The sequence below is a fragment of the Rhinolophus sinicus genome, chromosome 14 (genome assembly GCF_057876585.1).
Source record: "Rhinolophus sinicus isolate RSI-liver-muscle chromosome 14, RSI-T2T, whole genome shotgun sequence".
Classification (NCBI taxonomy): Eukaryota; Metazoa; Chordata; class Mammalia; order Chiroptera; family Rhinolophidae; genus Rhinolophus; species Rhinolophus sinicus.
Window position 1 is genome coordinate 19,864,623 of NC_142514.1, and position 21,625 is coordinate 19,886,247.

Here is a 21,625-nt window from a genome sequence, read left to right on the forward strand (position 1 = left end):
TTATGATGAGTGAAGAATACCTAGTAGATTGTCTTCCTGACTATTAAAAAAAAAAATCTCTTGCTGAGTATCCTTTTTTTAAAAATTTACGAAATAGTAAAAACACTTCCTTCAACATAGGAATGAAAAACTGTGTCTCTGACACAAACTGTAATAGGGAATCAAAATGTAAACATTTCAATAAGGCAGAGAGAAGACTGACATTTTTTTATTGCAAAGACTTTGGTTTTTTTAAAAATTTTTTATTGTGCAAGTGATATAGAGCCATTGTTTAAAATTTAAACATTATGGAAATATATCATGGGGAAAGTAAAAGGCTCCTAAATTTTGTCCTTCAGATTTAATTATTGTTAAATTAGTGTAATCTGCAAGATTTTTTTCTAGGCCTATATAGATTAGGTTTTCAAAAATACAATTATACTGTACATTGTTATATATTATGTATTATATATGTATTACATATTATGTTATATGTAGTTTTTTAAATTAATTTTTAAAATAGGTGATATAAATGTATAATATAAAATTAAAAGATACAGATGAATATAGTACAAGGTAAATATCCCTCTACCTCTGTCCCTTAACTAATTTCTTATGTTCTGTCCAGAGATGTTCTGAATTGTATCTAGACACATGCACGCACATGTATTTTAATATAAATATGTATTTACACATGTTTTTAATATAAACATGCATTTTATATGTATATATTTTAGTATGTATATTTTAATATAAATAATTTTAATATATGTATTTTATATGTGTTTAATATAAATATGCAACCAATCTTTTTAAACATAATTTGGAGAACTCTTCATATCAACATATATAAATTTATTTCATTCATTAAAATTATTTTAAATGATTATATAGTTGTAGCGTAATGTATATAGCCAGTCTTACTGATGGATATTTTGAGCTCATCTCTTTTACCTCCTTGATTAAATTTAGTCCCAGGTTTTGGGTTGTTTTTTTTTTTGCTACAATTGTAAATGGGATTATTTTCTTAATTTCTCTTTCTGATAGTTTATTATTCATGTGGGTTAATCAATAGTTTGCTATTACAAATAAGGCTACAGTAAACATATATCTATACATATATATATATCTGTGCATTTATATGAGTCTGTAGATAAATTCTTAGAAGTAGAGTCAAAAAGTATATTTTAAATTGTAATAAATATTCATTAGCAAGATTTTTCCATATTTCAGAAAATATAGAACAGTATGGCGGCTAATGTAACAAATGCCCGTATACCCATCACCCAGAATTAACGTGTGTTAATATTTTTAATTTAAAATAGAACCATGCAGGTAAGGTTTGTCTCTTGTTTTCCTTCTTTCTATCTATAGTCCCATCCCCTTCTTTCTGTCTATAGAAATCTATTGTCATGAATTTGGGATGATTCCTTTCAGTTCATGTCTTTATATTTTTCCTTCTTATATCTATACCCATATGAAGTATATAGTATTGCTTTGTCTGTTGCTTTTTAAATTTCCCTCAGACCCAACCTTACTGTTTGAACGTTTTTTCTGAGATTTATCTTATCTTTCTCTCTCCCAGCTTAATTTTTAGCTTTGTTTGATTCCCTTAGTTCCCCTACTGAGTCAGGCTAGCACCTCCACCCCTTTCCGGAATATAATAGCACAGAGCAAAGGCAAGAAATCCTTACAACTTTTATCTATACTGTAAAATACTGATATATAATTACCCAAATTATGTTTTAAAAAAATCTGTAGCCCAAGTATGCTCCTCCTAAATGCATCCTTCTCTTCTTCCCCTGCAGAGGTCAGCACTGCCCTGAATGTTGTGTTAATGATTCCACTGTATTTTTTTAATGGTTTTTATTACCTATGAATGTATACTTAAAAATATTATGTTTTGCCATTTGGAATATCATATAAATTGAATTGTATAATAGGTAATTATATGTGGCTTGCTTTTCTTACTCAATATGATTTTTAAAATTCATCTCAGTTGAAAGAAAATTTTACAAAACAGTTCCCTTAAAAAAATTTTTTCTTGATAGGTGAATGGATAAAGAAGTTGTGGTATATATACACAATGGAATACTATTCAGTGGTAAGAAAAGATGATATAGGAACATTTGTGACAACATGGATGGATCTTGAGAGCATAATGTTAAGCGAAATAAGTCAGATAGAAAACGCAGAGAACCATATGATTTCACTGATATGTGGTATATAAACCAAAAACAACAAAAGAACAAGACAAACAAATGAGAAACAAAAACTCGTAGACACAGACAATAGTTTAGTGGTTACCAGAGGGTAAGGGGGGTTGGGGGGTGGGAGATGAAGGTAAGGGGGATTAAATATATGGTGATGGAAGGAGAACTGACTCTGGGTGGTGAACACACAATGGGATTTATAGATGATGTAATACAGAATTGTACACCTGAAATCTATGTAATTTTACTAACAATTGTCACCCCAATAAATTAAAAAAAAAACCAACTACAACACTAAATGGAAAAAAAATTTTTTCTTTTTCTGTTACAGTTGACATTCAGTATTATTTTATATTAGTTTCAGGTGTACAGCATAGTGGTTAGACATTTATGTAATTCATGCAGTGATCCCTCCCATTAGTCTAGTACTCATCTTGCACTATACATAGTTGTTGCAACATTATTGACTGTATTCTCTATGTTGTACTGTACATCCCCATGACTATTTTGTAACTTTCAATTTGTATTTGTTAATCCCTTCACTTTTTTCCCCAGCTCCCCAACCCCCCATCTCCTCTAGCAACTATCAGTTTGTTCTATGAGTCTGTTTCTGTTTTGCTTGTTCATTTATTTTTGTTCTTTAGATTCCACATATCTGTGATATCATATGGTATTTGTTTTTCTCAGTCTGACTTATTTCACTTAACATAGTACCTTCTAGGTCCATCCTTGTTGTCACAAATGGTAAGATTTTATTCTTTTTTATGGCTGAGTAATATTCTACTGTATATATATGTGCCACCTCTTCTTTATCGGTTGTCTACTGATGGGCACTTGGGTTGCTTCCATATCTTGGCTATTGTAAATAGTGCTGCAGTGAATACAGGAGTGATGTATCTTGTTGAATTAGTGTTTTGGATTTCTTTAGAGAAATACCCAGGAGTGGAATTGCTGGGTCATAAGGTAATTCTTTTTAAAATTTTTTTGAGGAATTTCCAAACTGTTTTCCATAATGGCTGCACCAATTTGCAATCCCACCAACAGTATATGAATGTTCCCTTTTCTTTGCATCCTCGCTAACACTTGTTGTTTGTTGATTTATTGATGATAGACATTCTGACAGAAGTGAGATGATATCTCGTTGTTTTAATTTGCATTTCTCTGATGATTAGTGACATTGAGCATCTTTTCATATGTCTATTGGCCATCTGTATGTCCTCTTTGGAGAAATGTCTATGCAGGTCTTCTGCCCATTTTTTTAAATTGGATTATTTGTTTTTTTGGTATTGAGTTGTACGAGTGCCTTAGAAATTTTGGATATTAACCCCTTATCAGATGTATCATTGGTGAATATCTCCTCCCATTCAGTAGGCTGTCTTTTCATTTTGTTGATGGTTTCCTTTGCAGTGCAAAACTTTTTAGTTTGATGTAGTCCCATTTGTTTATTTTTTCTTTTGTCACAAAACAATTCTAACCTCTACCATGAGTGTTATCCTCTGATTTTTTTTTTTCTTTTGCGTTCTGTTTCTTTTTTTAAATGCTGATTTTGCCCCACTAAATGGATTTCACAATGGATCATGATCCATAGTTTAGTAAACACTGATTTAGGGTATATACCTGGAATTGCTAAATTATAGGGTATGTTTAATTTCAATTTTTCTAGATATTGCCAAATTGTTCTCCTTTAAATTGATTGTAACAGTTTACATCCCTACTAATGGGATATGAGAGTTCCTGGTTTCCTGTATCTTCAGAAGGCAGGAATTTTTTTCAATTGTTAATTTAGAAAATAAATTTGGACATAATTTCAGACTTAACAGAAAATTTGAAAGAATAGAATAAAGAATTCCTGGATACCCTCCACCCAGATTCCTCAAATGTTAGTATTTTATTATATTTGCTTTATTTTCTTTCTCATCATTTACACACCACACACATACACACACACACACACACACACACACACACACACACACACACACAGGGCCTTTCTTCTGAACCGTTTAAAAGTAAGTTGCATCATAGCAGCACCATTTACAATAGCCAAAAGGGGAAAACAAGCCAAATGTCTATCAATGGATAATGGATAAACAAAATATGATATATCCATACAATGGAATATTATTCAGCCTTAAAAAGGAATGAAATACTGATAATTACTAAGCATAGATGAAACTCAAAAACATTATATTAACTGAAAGAAGCCAGACATAAAAGGCCACATATTATATGATACCATTTATCTGAAATATCCAGACTAGGTAGATCCATAGAAACAAAGCAGATTAGAGATTTTCAGAAGCTGGGGTTGCCAAGGGAGTGAGTGCTTAATGGATACAGAGTCTCCTTTGTGGTTGGTGAAAATGTTTGAAATTAGATAGAGGTGATGGTTTTACAACATTGTGAATGTACTCAATGCCACTGAATTGTATAGTTAAATGTTCTGAATCGTAGGCTTTAAAACGGTTACTATATGAATTTCACCTCAAAAAAACACAGAGTAAGTTGTAGTCATGATACCCTTCTACCTCTAAATACTTTAGTTTGCATATTTTAAAAACTAGGTGTTAAGGGGGGTCTTAGCTCCTGCTCCCCACGTAAGAACGCAAGATATGGTGAGGCCAAAAAGGAACACCCATGCAGCCATAGATAGAGGAGTCCTACCATTATGTTCTCGCTGGCAGCCGGGCAAGACACACGGAGTAGGATCCACACGATCTGCAATCCTCCATCTGTTTTTTTGCCTGCCAATCAGCCAACCACCAGCACAGTCACGGCAGTTACATCAGCAGCCAACTGGCCAACCACCACCCGAGCCAGACCCCCCACCTACCCACACGAGGCCGAGAGCCTGGAAACTGCTCTCTGGGACTCTGTCCCCATACTCGGAATTGGTTTTTTACATAACCATAATACAGTTATAAAAGCAGGAAATTAATACTGAAACAATACTATAACCTATAGAGATTGTCAGTTGTCCTAATAATACCCTTCCTAGAAAAGAGTCCAAACTGATACTTTGTGGTTAGTTGTCAAATCTCTTTAGTTTTCCTTATTTTGGAACAGTTCTTTAAAGTATTTCATAACATTGATAGTTTTGAAGAACCCAGACCAATTATTTTATAAGTGATCATTCTGAGTTTGTCTGATGTTTCCTTATGGTACATGAATCTTCAGGTTATACACTTTTGACGGGAATGTCATTGAAGTGTTGCTGACTTAGAGGCAAAGAGTTTAATGTTAAAAAATTTTAGAGCTTTCCAGCCACCATTTTAAAATTTCACTAAACATTCTCTATACGGTATTACTAACTATATGTATCATATTCTAGAAATGGTCGCTGACTGAAGCTTAACTTGAGTATTTTTTGTAGTTCAACTGGTTAACCTTTCTAGCGTCTCTGTTGCATTTAACCCTGAGCTTGTAGGCAGTGAAACTAGATAACTTCCTTAAAAGCCTCCCAAACTTGTATCTCTTGCGTGGAAAAGAATAGGAACTGAAAGTTTGGGTTCCTCTTCTTACAATTGCTGTTAACAAAAGTAAAAGAGTTAATTTGGGGGACATCTCTAGATATGATTATTGTAAATATAGTTAACCTATCTTATTTTGGGTTGAATGGAGAGGAAAAATGCAACCAGAAAACAGAGTTTTTTATTTGTTCTTGTTTTTAATGTTTTCATTTGATTAGGCCTAGTAACTTGAGGTCATTGGGGGATCTGAATTAATGAATAAATAAATAATTTTAATATACTGGTACCTGTTATCCTTCTTTTGTCCAGTTCCTGCTAAAAAAAAGTTTGTGTGTGTGCGTGGAACTGTAGCATTCGCATATAACCTTCACAACAGTTCCGTGAGATCAATTACTTTATTTCATTCATTCACTCAACAAGTTATTTCTTGAGCATCCATGCATGATATGCCAAGCACTGTTTTAGGCATTAGGGATACACATCAATAAAACAGAAAGCAACTCTTGTCCTTAGGTATTTTCATTTTAATGGAAGTAGACAAAGATTATCCTTTAAAAAAATTATATTTAATAAGTAGTACATGTACAAAGTTCAAATGGTATAAAAGTATGTAGTGAAACTGGTCTCCCTCCCATCCGTTTTCCCCTAGTCTCTCAGTTTCCCTTCCCAGGAGTTCCCCTTCTAGTTCCCCAACCACTATAACTAGTTTATTGTACGTCCTTATAGGGAGTCTATTCATATACAATCATACGTATAATATATACGTTTTTCAACCCCCAACTTTCACAGTTGCTTTCTATCTGTACTGTTCTTCACCTTGATATTTTTCACTTAACAGTATATCTTGGAGATGTATTTTCTCTTGCTAAATAAATATATTTAGGTTATTTCCAGACATTTGCTATTATAAATAGTTTCTTATATAATATTGACCACATTTAAGTATATTTAGATACATTTATGGAAATGGAATTGCTAAGTGAAATGGTATATATGCATTTTACGTTTTGATGGGTATTGTCAAATTATTCTCCATGGTTTTGCAATGTACACTCACATTGGCAATAAATTAAAGTGCTTATTCCTCCCACCATCCCTGGGTGTTATCTTTTTGTATCAGTTTCTTAACACAGAGCCCAAAGGAAAAATCACACTTTATAAACTATTGCTAACTTGATTTCCTTGATGTTATTCTTCCTATACAATTTTAAAAATGCCATTTATATATGTTATGAAATAACTAAATTTACGTTTAAGGTTCTTAAATGCTGAATTCACGTATATTAAACTTTCTTTTGTCTATCTTGTTTTTCATATTGATTTGCTCTAGTCAAACATTTTTATAGGTAGTATAGGAATCACCTTTTTTAATGTTTATAATGGGAGTTATAATTAGCAATGGCTAGAATGATGTGATTTTATCATATCAGAAAGTAAAACAACAGGTGGTGTTTTATCTTACAGCATTTAAACTATAAATAATGCCTGCCTATCCCCTCCTTTTTTGAGAAGCAGTTATGATATTGTTTTTCTGATCAAAGTTCCATTTGAAGTTTTTGGATTTAGAACTGAGTTGATGGTAGATATTAGGATTGGCTAGATTTGAGACAACTTTGCTATATTGTCTGGAATTTGCCTTTGAGTTCTAATGTTGAAGGAAAATATCGACTATTTCCAATAGAATTCTATAGTAAATAGTATGCCTAAAACTACATATTGATTAAGATATTCAAATTACTTCACCTTTTAATTTGCATATTGCCATTGCCATCCATTAGCAGTAAATGTGATATTTGGAGATGAAACACCATGGACACAAAACAGACCAATCTTTGAAGCATAGATGTTTGTAGTAGGATAGTAGAGTCCAGTGGTTAAAAGCATGAGATTTGGAGTACAAGAACCCTGGATTCATTAGCTATGCACTTTCCTAAGCCTCTGTTTCTTCATATATAAAATAAATCAACAGTAGTACCTACCTCCTTGGGTTTCTGTGAAGATTAAATGTGTTAATGTACGCACATATAAGAGGGCTAGCTTAGTGCCTGTCATGCAGTAAGTACTGAACAAAATGGCAACTCTTAGCCTTATAATCAATCATACTTACTTCTGACTGAGATTAGGCCCTGCTCTTTGGGAAGCCAGTCATGTTAGAAAAACCCTGAAGGATAGCACTCAACTGGAAAATTAAAAGGCAGTCTCCATTTAACTTTTACTCCTGATATCTTCATTGTAGATTTAAAAAAAATGACACACTTGTAGGAGTTTTAGGATTGATCTCTTGTAGTTTTCATACTTAAAATACTTTTATTAGAGCCATCGTTTCTAAAGGCGACCTTTATTATGTCTTGCTTGTCATTTCTAAAATAATCTCCTAATCTCACCCATATTAATGGAAGAATTCTTTTGGTTATGTGAGATAATACAGGAATACCTTGGAGATATTGCCTGTTCTGTTTCAGATCATTGCGATAAAGCTAATATCGCAATAAAGTGAGTCACACCAAGTTTTTGGTCTTCCAGTGCATAGAAAAAGTTATGTTTACACTATAGTGTAATCTGTTGAGTGTGCAATAGCACTATGTCTAAGAAAAGAATGTACATACCTTAATTAAAAATACTTTTTTGCTGAAAAATGCTAACCATCATCTGAGCCTATTGGAAAAATGGTGCCGATAGACTTGTTGGATGCAGGGTTACCACAAACCTTCAACTTGTTAAAACGAAAAAATACAATGTCTGCGATGCGCTATAAAGCGAAGTACAATAAAATAAGTTATGCCTGTATGGAGAGAGATCACAAATAAATAATGCCAGCACCAAAAGAGATCATTCATAGATCACTTAAATGGGGACCCGGAGCGGTTTATAGATCACATTTTGAAAACCATTACTATAAACATGTTGACCTTCATGTTATTTTCCCTATGTAGCTTTAGTTCTTTGTAAACAAAACTATTGTATTAATATTAAGTCACGGAAAAAAATGAGATCTCTAACTCCACCTCTTAAGTGGTGTCTAAACAACTTGCCTCTTTTTCTTTTTAAAATAAAGATTACATTTCATTCACAGAGCACGAAAATACTAATACCTCAAGAAAAAAGAAAAATTTGAACATTTCTAGATATTTGTAACAATCAGAAACTTAGGCATACGCATAAAATTATTTTCTGTTTATTTTTATAGGTGTCCCTTGGAATTTCACATTTAATGTAAAGTTTTATCCACCTGACCCAGCACAGTTAACAGAAGATATAACAAGGTAAATAATTCATAATAGCTAAATATGTAATAAGTAATTCTCACTATCATAAGCTCTGGGAATTTCTCTTTTCAGAATTGAAGAACAATGATTAGCTATATTAAACCTAAGATAGAAAGTTTCTGATCACCTCAAGGCAGGCTTGCAAATAAGTGAGCCTAAAAACCTCAAATACCTGTGTGTTGCCTGGAGGAAATTGGCAGGGGAATTAACCTTGCTTATCAAGGGTATTGTGCCAAACTGTGGACAGGGCACCTATAAAACACACCACTTCCAAAGGGCAAGACACAAATATAGTGGTAAAATAGCTTCGCTGTTTTGTTTTTTTAATACTCTTCTTCCACAATGTTCTTTGATACGGATCAAAAAAGCTGAAGTCTTAGTGTTATTATTTCTTTCTATCTCCCTTTTAAAGTGTATGATTAGATATATGATCCTCATGAACTAAATCTTCCTCAGTTAGTAATTTTTGAGCTCACTTAATTTATGAAATAACTCTTATACTCTTCAAAAACAGCTTACTGATTTCTTTTAAGAAAGTGGCCTTTAGAACAAGACAAACGAATAAACAAAAACTCAGACACAGACAACAGTTTAGTAGTTACCAGAGGGTGAGGGGGAAGGGGGGATCGTGGAAAAGGGTTAAGGGGGTCAAATATATGGTGATGGAAGGAGAACTGACTCTGCGTGGTGAACACACAATGCAATGTATAGATGAAGTATTATAGAATTGTACACTTGAAACCTATGTAGTGTTGTTGACCATTGTCATCCCAATAAATTTTAATAATACAAAAAAGAAAGTGGCCTTTATTGGATTCTATATGAATATTAACAGAAAGAGAAAATGGAAAAGCAGTAAATTTTAGAGTACTACTACATACTTATGTCCATAGAGTCTTGCTTGGAGCCTTATACATAGTAGATGCTTGGCAAATGTTTGTGAAATTGAACTGTTGGTTGTCGAGAAAATATTCTCGTTCTGTTTTTTCTGTCAACTATCTGATTTCAGACAAATACACATTTCTGGGCTTCAGTTTTCATCTCTCTCAAATAAGAGAATAGCCTAAGACTCTAAAAAGGTCTGATTGTTAAGTACTCTGAAATGGCTATACCATTTAAAAAAATTATTCTTTGTCTAGTTATACATAGTACATTCTTGAAGTTGAGATGTCATAACTCTGCTTGAAAAATGATTTTGGTTATTTCTTTTTCACAGGTAATATTTGTCTCTTAGAGTTGCTACTTACTCGTATCTTTTTCCATCGAGGTTTATTATGTATACAGCAAAACAAATCCCTAAAAGTCTTTGTTAATTGTCAACATTTTAGAGGAGCTTAATTAAGATTCTTGTGACTTGGTTGGCATTGCTCTTTTTTTAAACATATATGTAGTGACTAAATACAGGTAGCAAAAATGATCGCTGTTACATATGTTATTCAATATCTTATTATGGTCAAAGCAAGCATATGATTCCAATTAATATAGGAATTTTCAATTTAATCTTACCTACCAGTTTTCCTGTTTGGTAAAACAGTCTGAACAGGTCAACTCAGTCAGTCAGAACAAGTGCTAGGAGGCCAGGGTCATAGGTGTGAATGTTATACCAATAGAGAGAATACATGTAGGGGCATTCAGTTGGTTTGTTGGACTGAACTGGTTTTCTGAATTCCCAACAGCGCACAGGTGGAATCGGTCTTCCAAGATGATACTGTGTGAAAGCTACATGCAACTTAAGGCCATCTTGGAGAGAAACACACCAAAAAATGTTCATAGCCTAGAGAAAATATTATCAATAATGTCATCTTTGTATACAAAGGGCAGTACCTACCCATTTGGCAAAGCCGTGTGTCATGCAGGGTGTCGTGCGAGGTCTCAGCTCCCGCTCCCCACATAACGCAGGATATGGTGAGGCCAAAAAGGAACACCCACGGAGCCATAGATAGGGGAGTCATACCACTATATTCTCGCTGGCGGCCAGGCGAGACACACAAAGTAGGATCCAGACGATCCGCAATCTTCCATCCACTTTTCTGCCTGCCCACCAGCCAACCAACCAACACAGTCACCGCAGTTATATCAGTGGCCAACTGGCCAACCGTTACAGCCGAAGACCAACCAGTCACAGCCGTCAACCATCCAGTCGCAGTTGATGGTCATTTACTACCTGAGCCAGTACCTTTCCACGTGAGGCCGAGAGCCTGGAAACTGCACTGCTGGCTCTGTCCCCACACCGTGTGATAGAAAAGAAAGGGCCCAATTTTGGAGCCAAACAGCCTTTATTACTATTTAACAATTAGCAAGCTTATCTTTTGATGCTGACTCCTCATCTGTAATCTGGCAATGATCCCTCCTCACCAGCTTTTTGGGGTTAGATGAGATAATGTATATATATATATATATATATATATATATATATATATATATATATATATATATATGGTTCTTAGTGCACTCAACAAAATATTAGTTTCTTCTGCTTTCCAGCTATGAGTCCAACATACGGTTTTTAAAAAAACTTTTATATGGAAAAATTTCAAACACACAGGAAAGAAAAAATAACAATACAGTGAACAACCATATGCCCTCTGTCTAGATTGAACAATTGTTAATATTATCTCATATTTACTTAATCACTTTTTTCTCTCTCCCTCCATTCCTCTCTCTCCCCTTTGCTTCATTTTTCTCTCTATAGTTGTTGTTGTTGCTGACTTGGTAATGTCTTTTCTCTTTTGGCTATAGGTATTATTTATGTCTTCAACTTCGGCAGGATATAGTTGCAGGACGTCTGCCCTGTTCCTTTGCAACCTTAGCATTATTAGGTTCTTACACCATCCAGTCTGAGCTGGGAGACTATGATCCAGAACTCCATGGTGCAGATTACGTTAGTGATTTTAAACTGGCCCCAAATCAGACCAAGGAACTTGAAGAGAAGGTCACGGAACTGCATAAGTCATACAAGTAAGTATGTCTTCAGGGTTTGTTGTGTGTTTGTTTTGGCAGTAAGTTTAAACCTTGACCTGGGATTATTCGGTATTTGCCTTCATAGAAATGCCTTAGTAGAAACTGGTGCCACAGTGTCAGCATAAGCTCACCTCCCTCCCAATTCTTTGGGAAAGTCATTTAAACCCTCTGGCTCTCAGTTTTCTCATCAGAATAATTAACGCATATTGCATTGTAGGAGAAAACTAAATGAGGTAATATATGTACAGCAGTAAGCATAGTGTCTGGCACCTAGTAGGTACTCAGCAAATGGTAGCTATTATTATTATCTTACCTTTTTTTCAGATTTTTAAACTTATGCTATATCAAGTGCTTTGAGATCCTTAGCACAGGGTTCTTAACTTGGGGTCTATGTACACAGATGGACTTCAGAGGGCCCACAAAATCCCTGAAGATATTTTTTAAAAGTCTTTATTGAATTCAGTGCTTTTTTTCCTGGAAATAATTGGTAATGTTGGGAGATATCGTAACACAGTGACCAAGAGCAAGGGCTTATGGTTAGACTGAGCTGGGTTGAATTCTTGGCTCTGCTTGGTTCTGGCTTTGTGACATTGGGTAATTCACTTAATCTCTCAGCCTCAGGTTTTTTATGTCTGATAGAGATCATTACCTCAGAGAAAAAGAGGGTAGTTGATAGGATTAGAAAAGATAATGTGTGGAAAAACTTAACACAAGTGCCAGAATAACGTGTTTCTTCCTACCAATTATCCCATTGTTACTTGAGTGACTTGCTATAGCTAAATTTTACTAACTACCTTAGCCCAGTAAGGTGAATGTCTGATCTTGGCCTTTGGGTAGTACCCTGAGTTATGTTAGCATGAGTTAGGTTACAGTGTTCCAAAGGGTCACACTGCTCAGAAATCCAGAATGGTTTTAGGAGGCTTTACATGGTAGTAACAACCGTGTTTCCCCGAAAATAAGACCTACCCAGACAATCAGCTCTAATATGTCGTTTGGAGCAAAAATTAATATAAGATCCGGTCTTATTTTACTATAATATAAGACCAGGTATAATATAATATAATATGATATAATATATTATACTGGGTCTTATATTAATTTTTGCTCCAAAACATGCATTAGAGCTGATGGTCCGGCTGGGCTTTATTTTTGGGGAAACACAGTATGATTATTCAGACTTGGTTATTTGGCAGACATTTTCTCAGAAATGAAGTGAGCCAGTCCTTTTAGTAAACAACTGACAGTATTTGTTGCTAATGACAAAATTCAAGCTTTCAAGTGAAAATTAGAATTTTGGAAAACTTGTATTTGCTACCATCATCTTGACAAGTTCCAAATACTTAAAGACTTTTCTGATGAAGTTGTGATGATTTTAATGAATGTGATTTTTTTCTTATATTGTATGATGAAATGTGTCAACATTTGGAAGACTTGCATTATTCAATAAACCAATATTTTTCAGATATGAACTACATGATGTAAATCATACATGGGTAAAAAATGGTCCATTCAAAATGCAAGATAGCTCAATGGAACACAGCATAAAAGTTCATTGATATGTTTTCAGATTTCACATTGCAACTAACCTTAAAGAAACTGCTTTTGTTGAGTTTTTGTGTAGTATCAAAGAAAAATATTTTTAATTATCAATCCTTCCTTTTCTGTGAGAAATCAGATTTATTCATAATGCTACCAAATCAACATACCACAACAGATTGAATGCAGAAGCAGATAGAAGAATCTAGCTGTCTTGTAAGCCAGACATTTAAAAATTTGAAAATATGTAAAACACTGTCCCTTTTTTAACTACATTTTGGGAAAATATTTTTTTTGCATATAAAAAAGTTATGTTAAAATACGACTTTATTATTATTTAAAGATTTAATAAATATTTTAAATTTTTCTTAGTTTTAATTTCTAATATAGTAAATATTGATAGAAATAACCCACATAAAGAAAAACTCTTTGGAGTCCTCAGTAATTGTTAAGAGAGTGAAGGGGTCCTGAGGTCAAAAAGTTTGAGAACCACTGAACTATATAGTAAGACAGATGCATGGGCTCTGGAGTCAGCCTGTCTTACTTTGAATTCAGACACCATTCCTCATTAGCTTTATGACTCTTAGTAAGTTACTTATGCACTCTGAGCCTCAGTTTTCTCATCTGAAAAATAAAGGTGTTAATGTGAATTTTGTGATTGTTAAATAAGAAAATTCATGTAAGGTGCTTAGCACAATGGTTAGTATGTATTGAGGATTCAAATGTTTGCTAGGATAATAATAATTCTTAGTCCCGTTTTATAAGTGATGAATGTCAGTCTGGGTTTAGAGAACCACTCTTTGGAACGTAACAATTAAATTACACCCAAAAAGGAGAAATGATCTCAGAGGACAGAGGGATATAGTCCAGTTGATGTTCTGTTTAGTATATGGACAGAAATTGAGCAATAATGGATCTCAATGAGTAGAAAATTTAGGTCTGTCATCTTGGAATTTACTTACTCTTTTTTGGAAAGGTTGGCAACCCTCACAAAGCCAAATGGAAGTTTTAATTATGTCCAACAACGTGGCGTTTTAACTAATCCAAAGAACCTCTGCTTAGGCAGAAGCATTTTACTATGCGTTGAAAAATACAAGCAAATACTATCCTGCTGCTCAGATAAATGGAAGACAGCCTCCTTATGTGGAACCCTTCGTAGTGGCCCTTTGCCCAGACAGAGACTTTGAAGCTATAATTAACATTTTAAATTTACACTAGCAAATCAAGCTTTAAAATTAATTGCCCTCTATTTATGGGTACTAGGAAGGTATATAAACTTGTCAGTTGGCCTCCTTAATTATTTGAAATCACAGTCCTTCATGAAGAGATACAACAAACATTATTAAAAGGCTGTCACATAACACTGGAACTTACTGAATGGCTCTATATCCTGACCCCATTTGCTCAAAATAAATACAGGGAAACTTTGTTGTAACTTTCCTTTTTAATGAGCAAGAGTTAACCAGTGCCAAAGCTGCCTGGTTAGGTTCTTTTGTAAGCTACAGTACTTTCAAGTAGTAAATTATTAGGGGGTACTTAATAAATTCAAGATGGGACTCTTAATGGTTTCGAGGTATCTAATCTTTTTCCAGATAATTTATTACTTGCAAGAGTTTTTTGAAAACTTAGGAAAAACCATGAGCTTTAAAATTCTAAGTTGAAAATAATTTAAGTTTAATATGTGATATTACATTAATAAAATATATTTGTTATACTTACATGCACAAATGTCTGTATGTGGTTGGATTATAGGAAATTTTCTCTTTTTTTTTCTGTGCTGTTACTGATATTTTCTAAATTTTATACAATGAATATATATGATTTTTATAATCACATACATGATTTTGTTCTAAAGCGATTAGGTAGGGTAGAGCAAGGTAGTCATCCATGCAGAAAGGCAGTCTGGCTGGGGATACTGGGGACTAAGCAGGGTAGAGAGTGTTCATGGGTCGGGGGAGCAGCCTGGCGTGAAAAGTCAGAGCTCAAACAGGATGAACAGGGTAGTCATATGTGGGCATGTGAGTGGTTATCAGAGGCAGACCAGAAAAGGGCATCCACACAGGAGTAAGGTGTACATACGGTTAAGGTCATCCATATGGGTGGTACCTGATGCAGGGTGTTGAAGCCTAAGCAGGGTTAGGATGTCCATGGAAGGGGTGGCCTAACACCAGGCGTCAGAACCTGAGTGAGGTAAGGAGGACATCCATGTGTGGGGAGTAGCCCAGCAAGTCGGAGGAAAGGGCATCCCCATGGAGGGGGAGTCAGTGGCAGCAATGAGAGATTGCTTATATATATATGTGTGTGTGTGTGTGTGTGTGTGTGTGTGTGTGTGTGTGTGTGTGTGTGTGTGTATATATATATATATATATATATATGAGGTTGATCAAATTAGTCAGGGTATTAAGGGATAATAGCCCGGTTTCTCACTGTCAGTAAAGGAGTTACCAATTATGGAGAGGGAGAAACTGAAATGAACCCTGTGGTGTTATATTAAAACTGAAGGTTGCCATGTGAACTCATGGTTTCCAATAGATAGATAGACGTAGGTGTAAATAGGTACACACCCGTGCACACACACACGAATATTCACATACTCTAACTCTACTTTGTGCCAGAAGGAGGTGCTCAAAAAATGATGGGAAATGGTCAGGATAGAATCCAGCTTGAAGAGGCTCTCACTGACCAAATCTGGGACAACTTAAATACAAAATAAATAAGGAAAATAATTGATTATATTGCATTGAATAAAACGAGAATCCATGAGTCCATGCTGATATAAATAAATGAGTAAATTGAAAGTTTGATAAAGAATAGGATATTCAAAAGGTTTCAAACCAATGTTACCTCAGTAAATTTAAATAAAAAGAAAAAAAATAAGGGGAAAATGTTTTAAAATACATTCCCACAAAATGCTTATTAATTACAAAGAGATAAAAAGAAATTTCACAGAGAAGAAGCCTCACAGACATCAGTGATCAAAATGAGCATAATCCATGAAGGGACAAATTGAAACTACCCTGTTGCCCCCAAAATAAGACCTAGCCGGACAATTAGCTCTAATGCATCTTTTGGAGCAAAAATTAATATAAGATCTGGTATGGTATTAATTATTATATTATATTATATTATATTATATTATATTATATTATATTATATTATATTATATTATATTATATTATATTAAGACCCGGTCTTATTTTACTATAATAAGATTTATTATAGTAAAATAAGACCGGGTTTTATGTTAATTTTTGCTTCAAAAGACGCATTAGAGCTTTGTCTAGCTAGGCCTTATTTTCGGGGAAACACGGTATGTACTGCCTGATAGGCTGTAGTGAGAACACAGGGTCACTTCTGTGATATTCCTGTCAAAGATGCACAACCTGAATCAACTCATGGAGAAACATCAGACAGGCCCAAAATGAGGGGCATTCTGTAGAATAACTAGCCTATAATCTTCCAAAGGTCAAGATTATGAAAGTAAAGCTTAAGGAACTGTTCCAGACTAAAGAGACATGAACTAAATGAAATGTGTGATGCTAAGCTGGATCCTTCTGCTGTACAGAACATTTTTGAAACAACTGGTGAAACTTGAACGGGGTCAGAGGATTAGATGGTAGTAATGTCTTCCTATTTATTTCCTAGTTTTGACCATTGCAGTTGAGGTTATGTAAAGTACAACATAGAGAATATAGTCAATAATGTTGCCATGACTATGTATAGTACCAGGTGGGCACTAGACTAATTGGGGGATCACTGCATGAATTGTATAACTGTCTAATAACCACTGTGCTGTACACCTGAAACTAATATAAAATAATACTGAATGTCCACTGTAACTGAAAAAAATAATTTAAAAAATAAAGTATCAGCTAAACCTCAAATATAAATATTATTTTCAACTAATAAGGAAAGTCACAGTTTTAAAGTTAAAAGTTCTCTTCTTACTACCTGCCCATAATACAGTTTTAAAGCATGCTTATTTAGAAAAGCAGCTAACCACTTAGCTTGAAATTTAAATTTGTATTCAAATTGTTGACCCTCATTAATGTCCCTTAGAGTTGGAAGAATGAATATGGGGAAGATTTGCTCATGATTGCTCCATTGAACGTTTTAAAATCTGTCTTCAAATTCAAGTGATCAAAACTATTTCTCTTTTATGAGCTGCATAAGATGTACCACTGTCCCATCAGAAACCCAAGGTTTCAATACTCATAAACATTTTTATTTTACATAGCAGTTTCACAACCATGACCTCATTTTATCCTACTAGTCACGTTTATTCATTCAGCAAAGACACAAAAGTCATTGCCTATCCTTGTCTCTGAAAGTGGGTATTATTATGATTCTTACTTTATAGTTGGGATATTGAAGGAGATACCAGGTCACCACTGTTCAGTGCAGGAGCCAGTCCTGTGATGTGACTTGAGTCCTGTGCCTTAACCAAGGAGTCGTAACTGGCCAGTGACCACGCGATCCTTCGGGGCCTGGTTCTTCATCAGCAAAATGAAAGTGTTGGATTCTGTAATCCTCAAGCTTCATTCCAGCTTCAATTCAAATAATTGATAATATTAATAGTAACAACAACAATAAAAATGACTGGGAGTCACCTTAAGTATAAAATATATAACTTGTGTGGGAGGAAAAAGCCACTACATAACTTCCCTGAGATGTTTTTCATGACTTGAATGTACAGATTTGCAAATGTGTTGTTAATTTTCTCATTCTCCCTTTTTTATGTGTTCAATTTCAAACCCATTAATAAATAGGATTCAGGAGTGATAGTTTAGCGCTTTATGAAAAGTTTATCAAGGATGCTGAGACATTAACAAATCTGCTGTCTCTTGAGATTTTTTTTTTTTTTTTTTTTGGTTGTTCCAAGAAACCCTTTGTTCTTTTTAATGAGGGTAAAGGCAGATGGGTTTGGAAGAGACTTCTTCCTCCTGTCAAATGAACAGGCCACTGCTGCTTTGTATAACTTGGAGTCTTATTTCCATGGTTTTTCTTTGGGGGTGTGGGGTGCATTATTGTTACTATGAAGTTGTATTTGATTGGTCTGAATTATGCAGCACTGTATCTTCCTCTTCAAAGCTAACATAACTGCTCATGGGCACCTTTCAAAAGAGAGAAAAGTTATAAAGGACAAGGAAAGACCATCACAGTGAGTGTTTAAGACAGACAGATTGATTGTTTTCAAACAAATCAAATTCGTTATACGCCTAGTAATGAAGACATCTTAATAACAGAGAGCCTCATTATCTACATGCTTCTATTAACCAATTTATTTTGTTTAGATCAGTGGGCAGGAACACCATCTGTTACCAGAAATTTTCTTTTCATCAAGCCTGCCCCCATTAAGAGTCTCTAGTTAAGTAACTTCAGCTGCCCTCTTGTTTAATTTCCATAATAATTCAGGGGTATGGAGAGCAAAAAGCAGCTAAGAGGATATTGTAAATTGTATCATGCCCTCAGAGGATTTAATTTGGTTACCCCCTTGGCAAGAAAAATTAGTGGGAGGAGTTTATGCGTGTTGGAGAAAAAGACTGAGGAGAGGGAGGGGCAGAACTGACAGTGGATGAGGCCGCTTTAAAGAAATTGTTTAGTAGGATTTTTTTTAACTTTTTTTTTCTGATAGCTTTTTGGTGGACTTTTTGTTTTTCCAAGATCTTTTTTTTTTAAGGCATATTTCAATTATTTAGACACAGGTAGTGATAAGAGCCCTTTTTCATAATATTCTACTTTCAGGACTATGAACTATGTCTACATATATATTGGTATATATATGTATATATATATATATATATATATATATATATATATATATATATATATATATATATTTATGTAAAGTACAATTAATATACAAATGTAATTGTTGTAAATGTTGACACTGTGACACTGAAAGAGTTTTGAATTTTTGTTCTATCAAAGGTCCATGACTCCAGCTCAAGCTGACCTGGAATTTCTTGAGAATGCCAAAAAGTTGTCTATGTATGGGGTTGACCTTCATAAAGCAAAGGTAATGGTAACTTTAGTCTTTATTAACATGCATGTATCAGACCTGGGTCATATAATGCTTCTCTCCAACCTTTATCTGGGGAATTTTAAAATATTCAAAAGAGGAGCTCTTTAGAATTTTAAGTCTATCAATTGAATCAGTTGTATCAAGTGTATAAATTGAATTGCCCCTTTACAGTTTCATCAAAATGAAGTTTCACATTGAAGTCACTATGAGGATCAAAAGATATAGCATCTAAAGCAAAAGAAATATTTTCCTAAAATACAGATACATTTGAAAATACGGAGTAGCAGCAATGTATGTTTCACAGCCAACATCACCTGTATGGAATCACCTCAGGTGTTTAGTAAATATGAGGATTCCTGAACTCCTCCCAGATTTGCTGGACTGCTTTGGAGGAGAGGCTAAATCTCCAGATTTGATGAACATTCGGAATGATTCTCCTTCAGGCTTGAATCTGAGAACCATGGGCCGAAGGTGGTTGTTCTCAAAGTGTGGTGTCTGAACCAGCATTTAGCATCATCTAGGAACGTGTTAGAAATGTGCATGTCAGGCCCCATCCCAGAATTCCTGAATCAGGAACTTAGTGGGTGGAGCCCAGCGACCTGCATTGCCAAGCTCTCCAGGTGATTCCAGCGCACAGGGCGTGAAGCACAGTAGCTCATTCTTCTGCCTAATGCAACCTAACAGAATGAATACTTAAGGGAAGTGTCTTGACTTCTTTCATTGTCACCTACTGAAGTGGCTAGGGAGGTTGAGGAATTTGTGAGGAAAGGGCTAAAGGGATGATCTGAGGTTTATTTAGAGGAACTTAACGAGGATACATGAAGAGGGGACTCAAAACTATGTCCAATGAGAAACAAGCAAAGAAATCGGTATACTTGGCCTACAAAAGAGAAAGTTAGGGGAGATATAACTTTTATCTTAGTGTACTTAAAAGATTAAGATTAATATGTAAAGTAGAGGTGCCAGCCCGGTGGCTCAGGCAGTTAGAGCTCCATGCTACTAACACCGAAGGCTGCCGGTTCGATTCCCACATGGGCCAGTGGGCTCTCAACCACAAGGTTGCCAGTTCAATTCCTCGACTCCCACAAGGGATGGTGGGTTGCACCCCCTGCAACTAACGGCAACTGCACCTGGAGCTGAGCTGTGCTCTCTACGACTAAGATTGAAAGGACAACAACTTGATTTGGAAAAATCCTGGAAGTACATACTGTTCCCCAATAAAGTCCTGTACCCCTTCCCCAATAAAAATCTTTTAAAAAAATATATAAAGTAGAGATTTTTCTATGGCTCCAAGGTATAAAACTAGAGCCAGTAAAATGGAAACTACAGGGAATTACTGTTAAGCTCAGTTTGACAAATTAACAGTCAGAACTATTCAAAGATGGGATGGGCTACCTCATAAGGTAGTGAGTGCTCTATCGCTAGAGGTATTCCAGGATGGGCAGTAGTCACTTGGGAAGAATTTAGAAAAGAACATTCAGACATCTGGCAGATGATTAGACTAAAATGACCTTTTAGGCTTCTCCCAACCTGAATATCTGACATCGGAAGTCTCTTCCTTATTTAAGTTACGTTAATTCTATACAATTTCATTGCATATTAGTGGTTTTTCTTAAGATATTGCTCTGGATTTTTTGGGGGGTTGGGCACTGTAAATTGAATCTGTATAATCTATGAATCTGTAAAGTAGATGGTGGAAGATCACATCAGATCAGATATATTTCCAAATCAGATATATTTCTCAGTTTGGTTTTGCTTCTCAGTTCCTGTTGGAGGCTGGTATCGATTCAGTAATTATCAGGAATGGATGAAGGAGTCAGGCAGCATGTTCCTTTCCCAAATGTGTAAAGCAAATTGTTTCTCCAAAACATATAATTGAGAGATATAGTCATATCCACAGACTTTAAGAACTTAAGAGGGCATCTTCTGGGAAATTCTGTTGCTTGGTCATTGAATTGGAGCTGTGTATAATTTCTGCTTCTCGACTGTGGTTGTATATACACCCATAGGCACTAATATGTTTCTCTATACTCATTTTGGGAAAAGAAGTATTCAAGAAGTGTATAACTCTGGGTTTTGATTACTTATCTGAAAAAGTAATCATCTGTAGAGATTAACTCAGGTGACATTTATTTTCTTTGAATTGCAGGCATAGATGATTAACATATATTTAAT

General features: G+C 34.8%; 1 protein-coding gene across 27 annotated transcripts in view; it reads left to right on the forward strand.

The window, feature by feature from the left end:
* Positions 1–21,625, forward strand: part of EPB41 (erythrocyte membrane protein band 4.1) — a 168,095-nt gene that overhangs the window by 90,664 nt on the left and 55,806 nt on the right. For all 27 annotated transcript variants that reach the window (XM_088790787.1, XM_088790794.1, XM_088790795.1 and 24 more), the window contains 3 exons: positions 8,850–8,925; positions 11,668–11,886; positions 19,357–19,444. In XM_088790787.1, the coding sequence (XP_088646913.1) occupies positions 8,850–8,925; positions 11,668–11,886; positions 19,357–19,444 (383 nt within the window). The remainder of the gene's footprint in view (positions 1–8,849; positions 8,926–11,667; positions 11,887–19,356; positions 19,445–21,625) is intronic.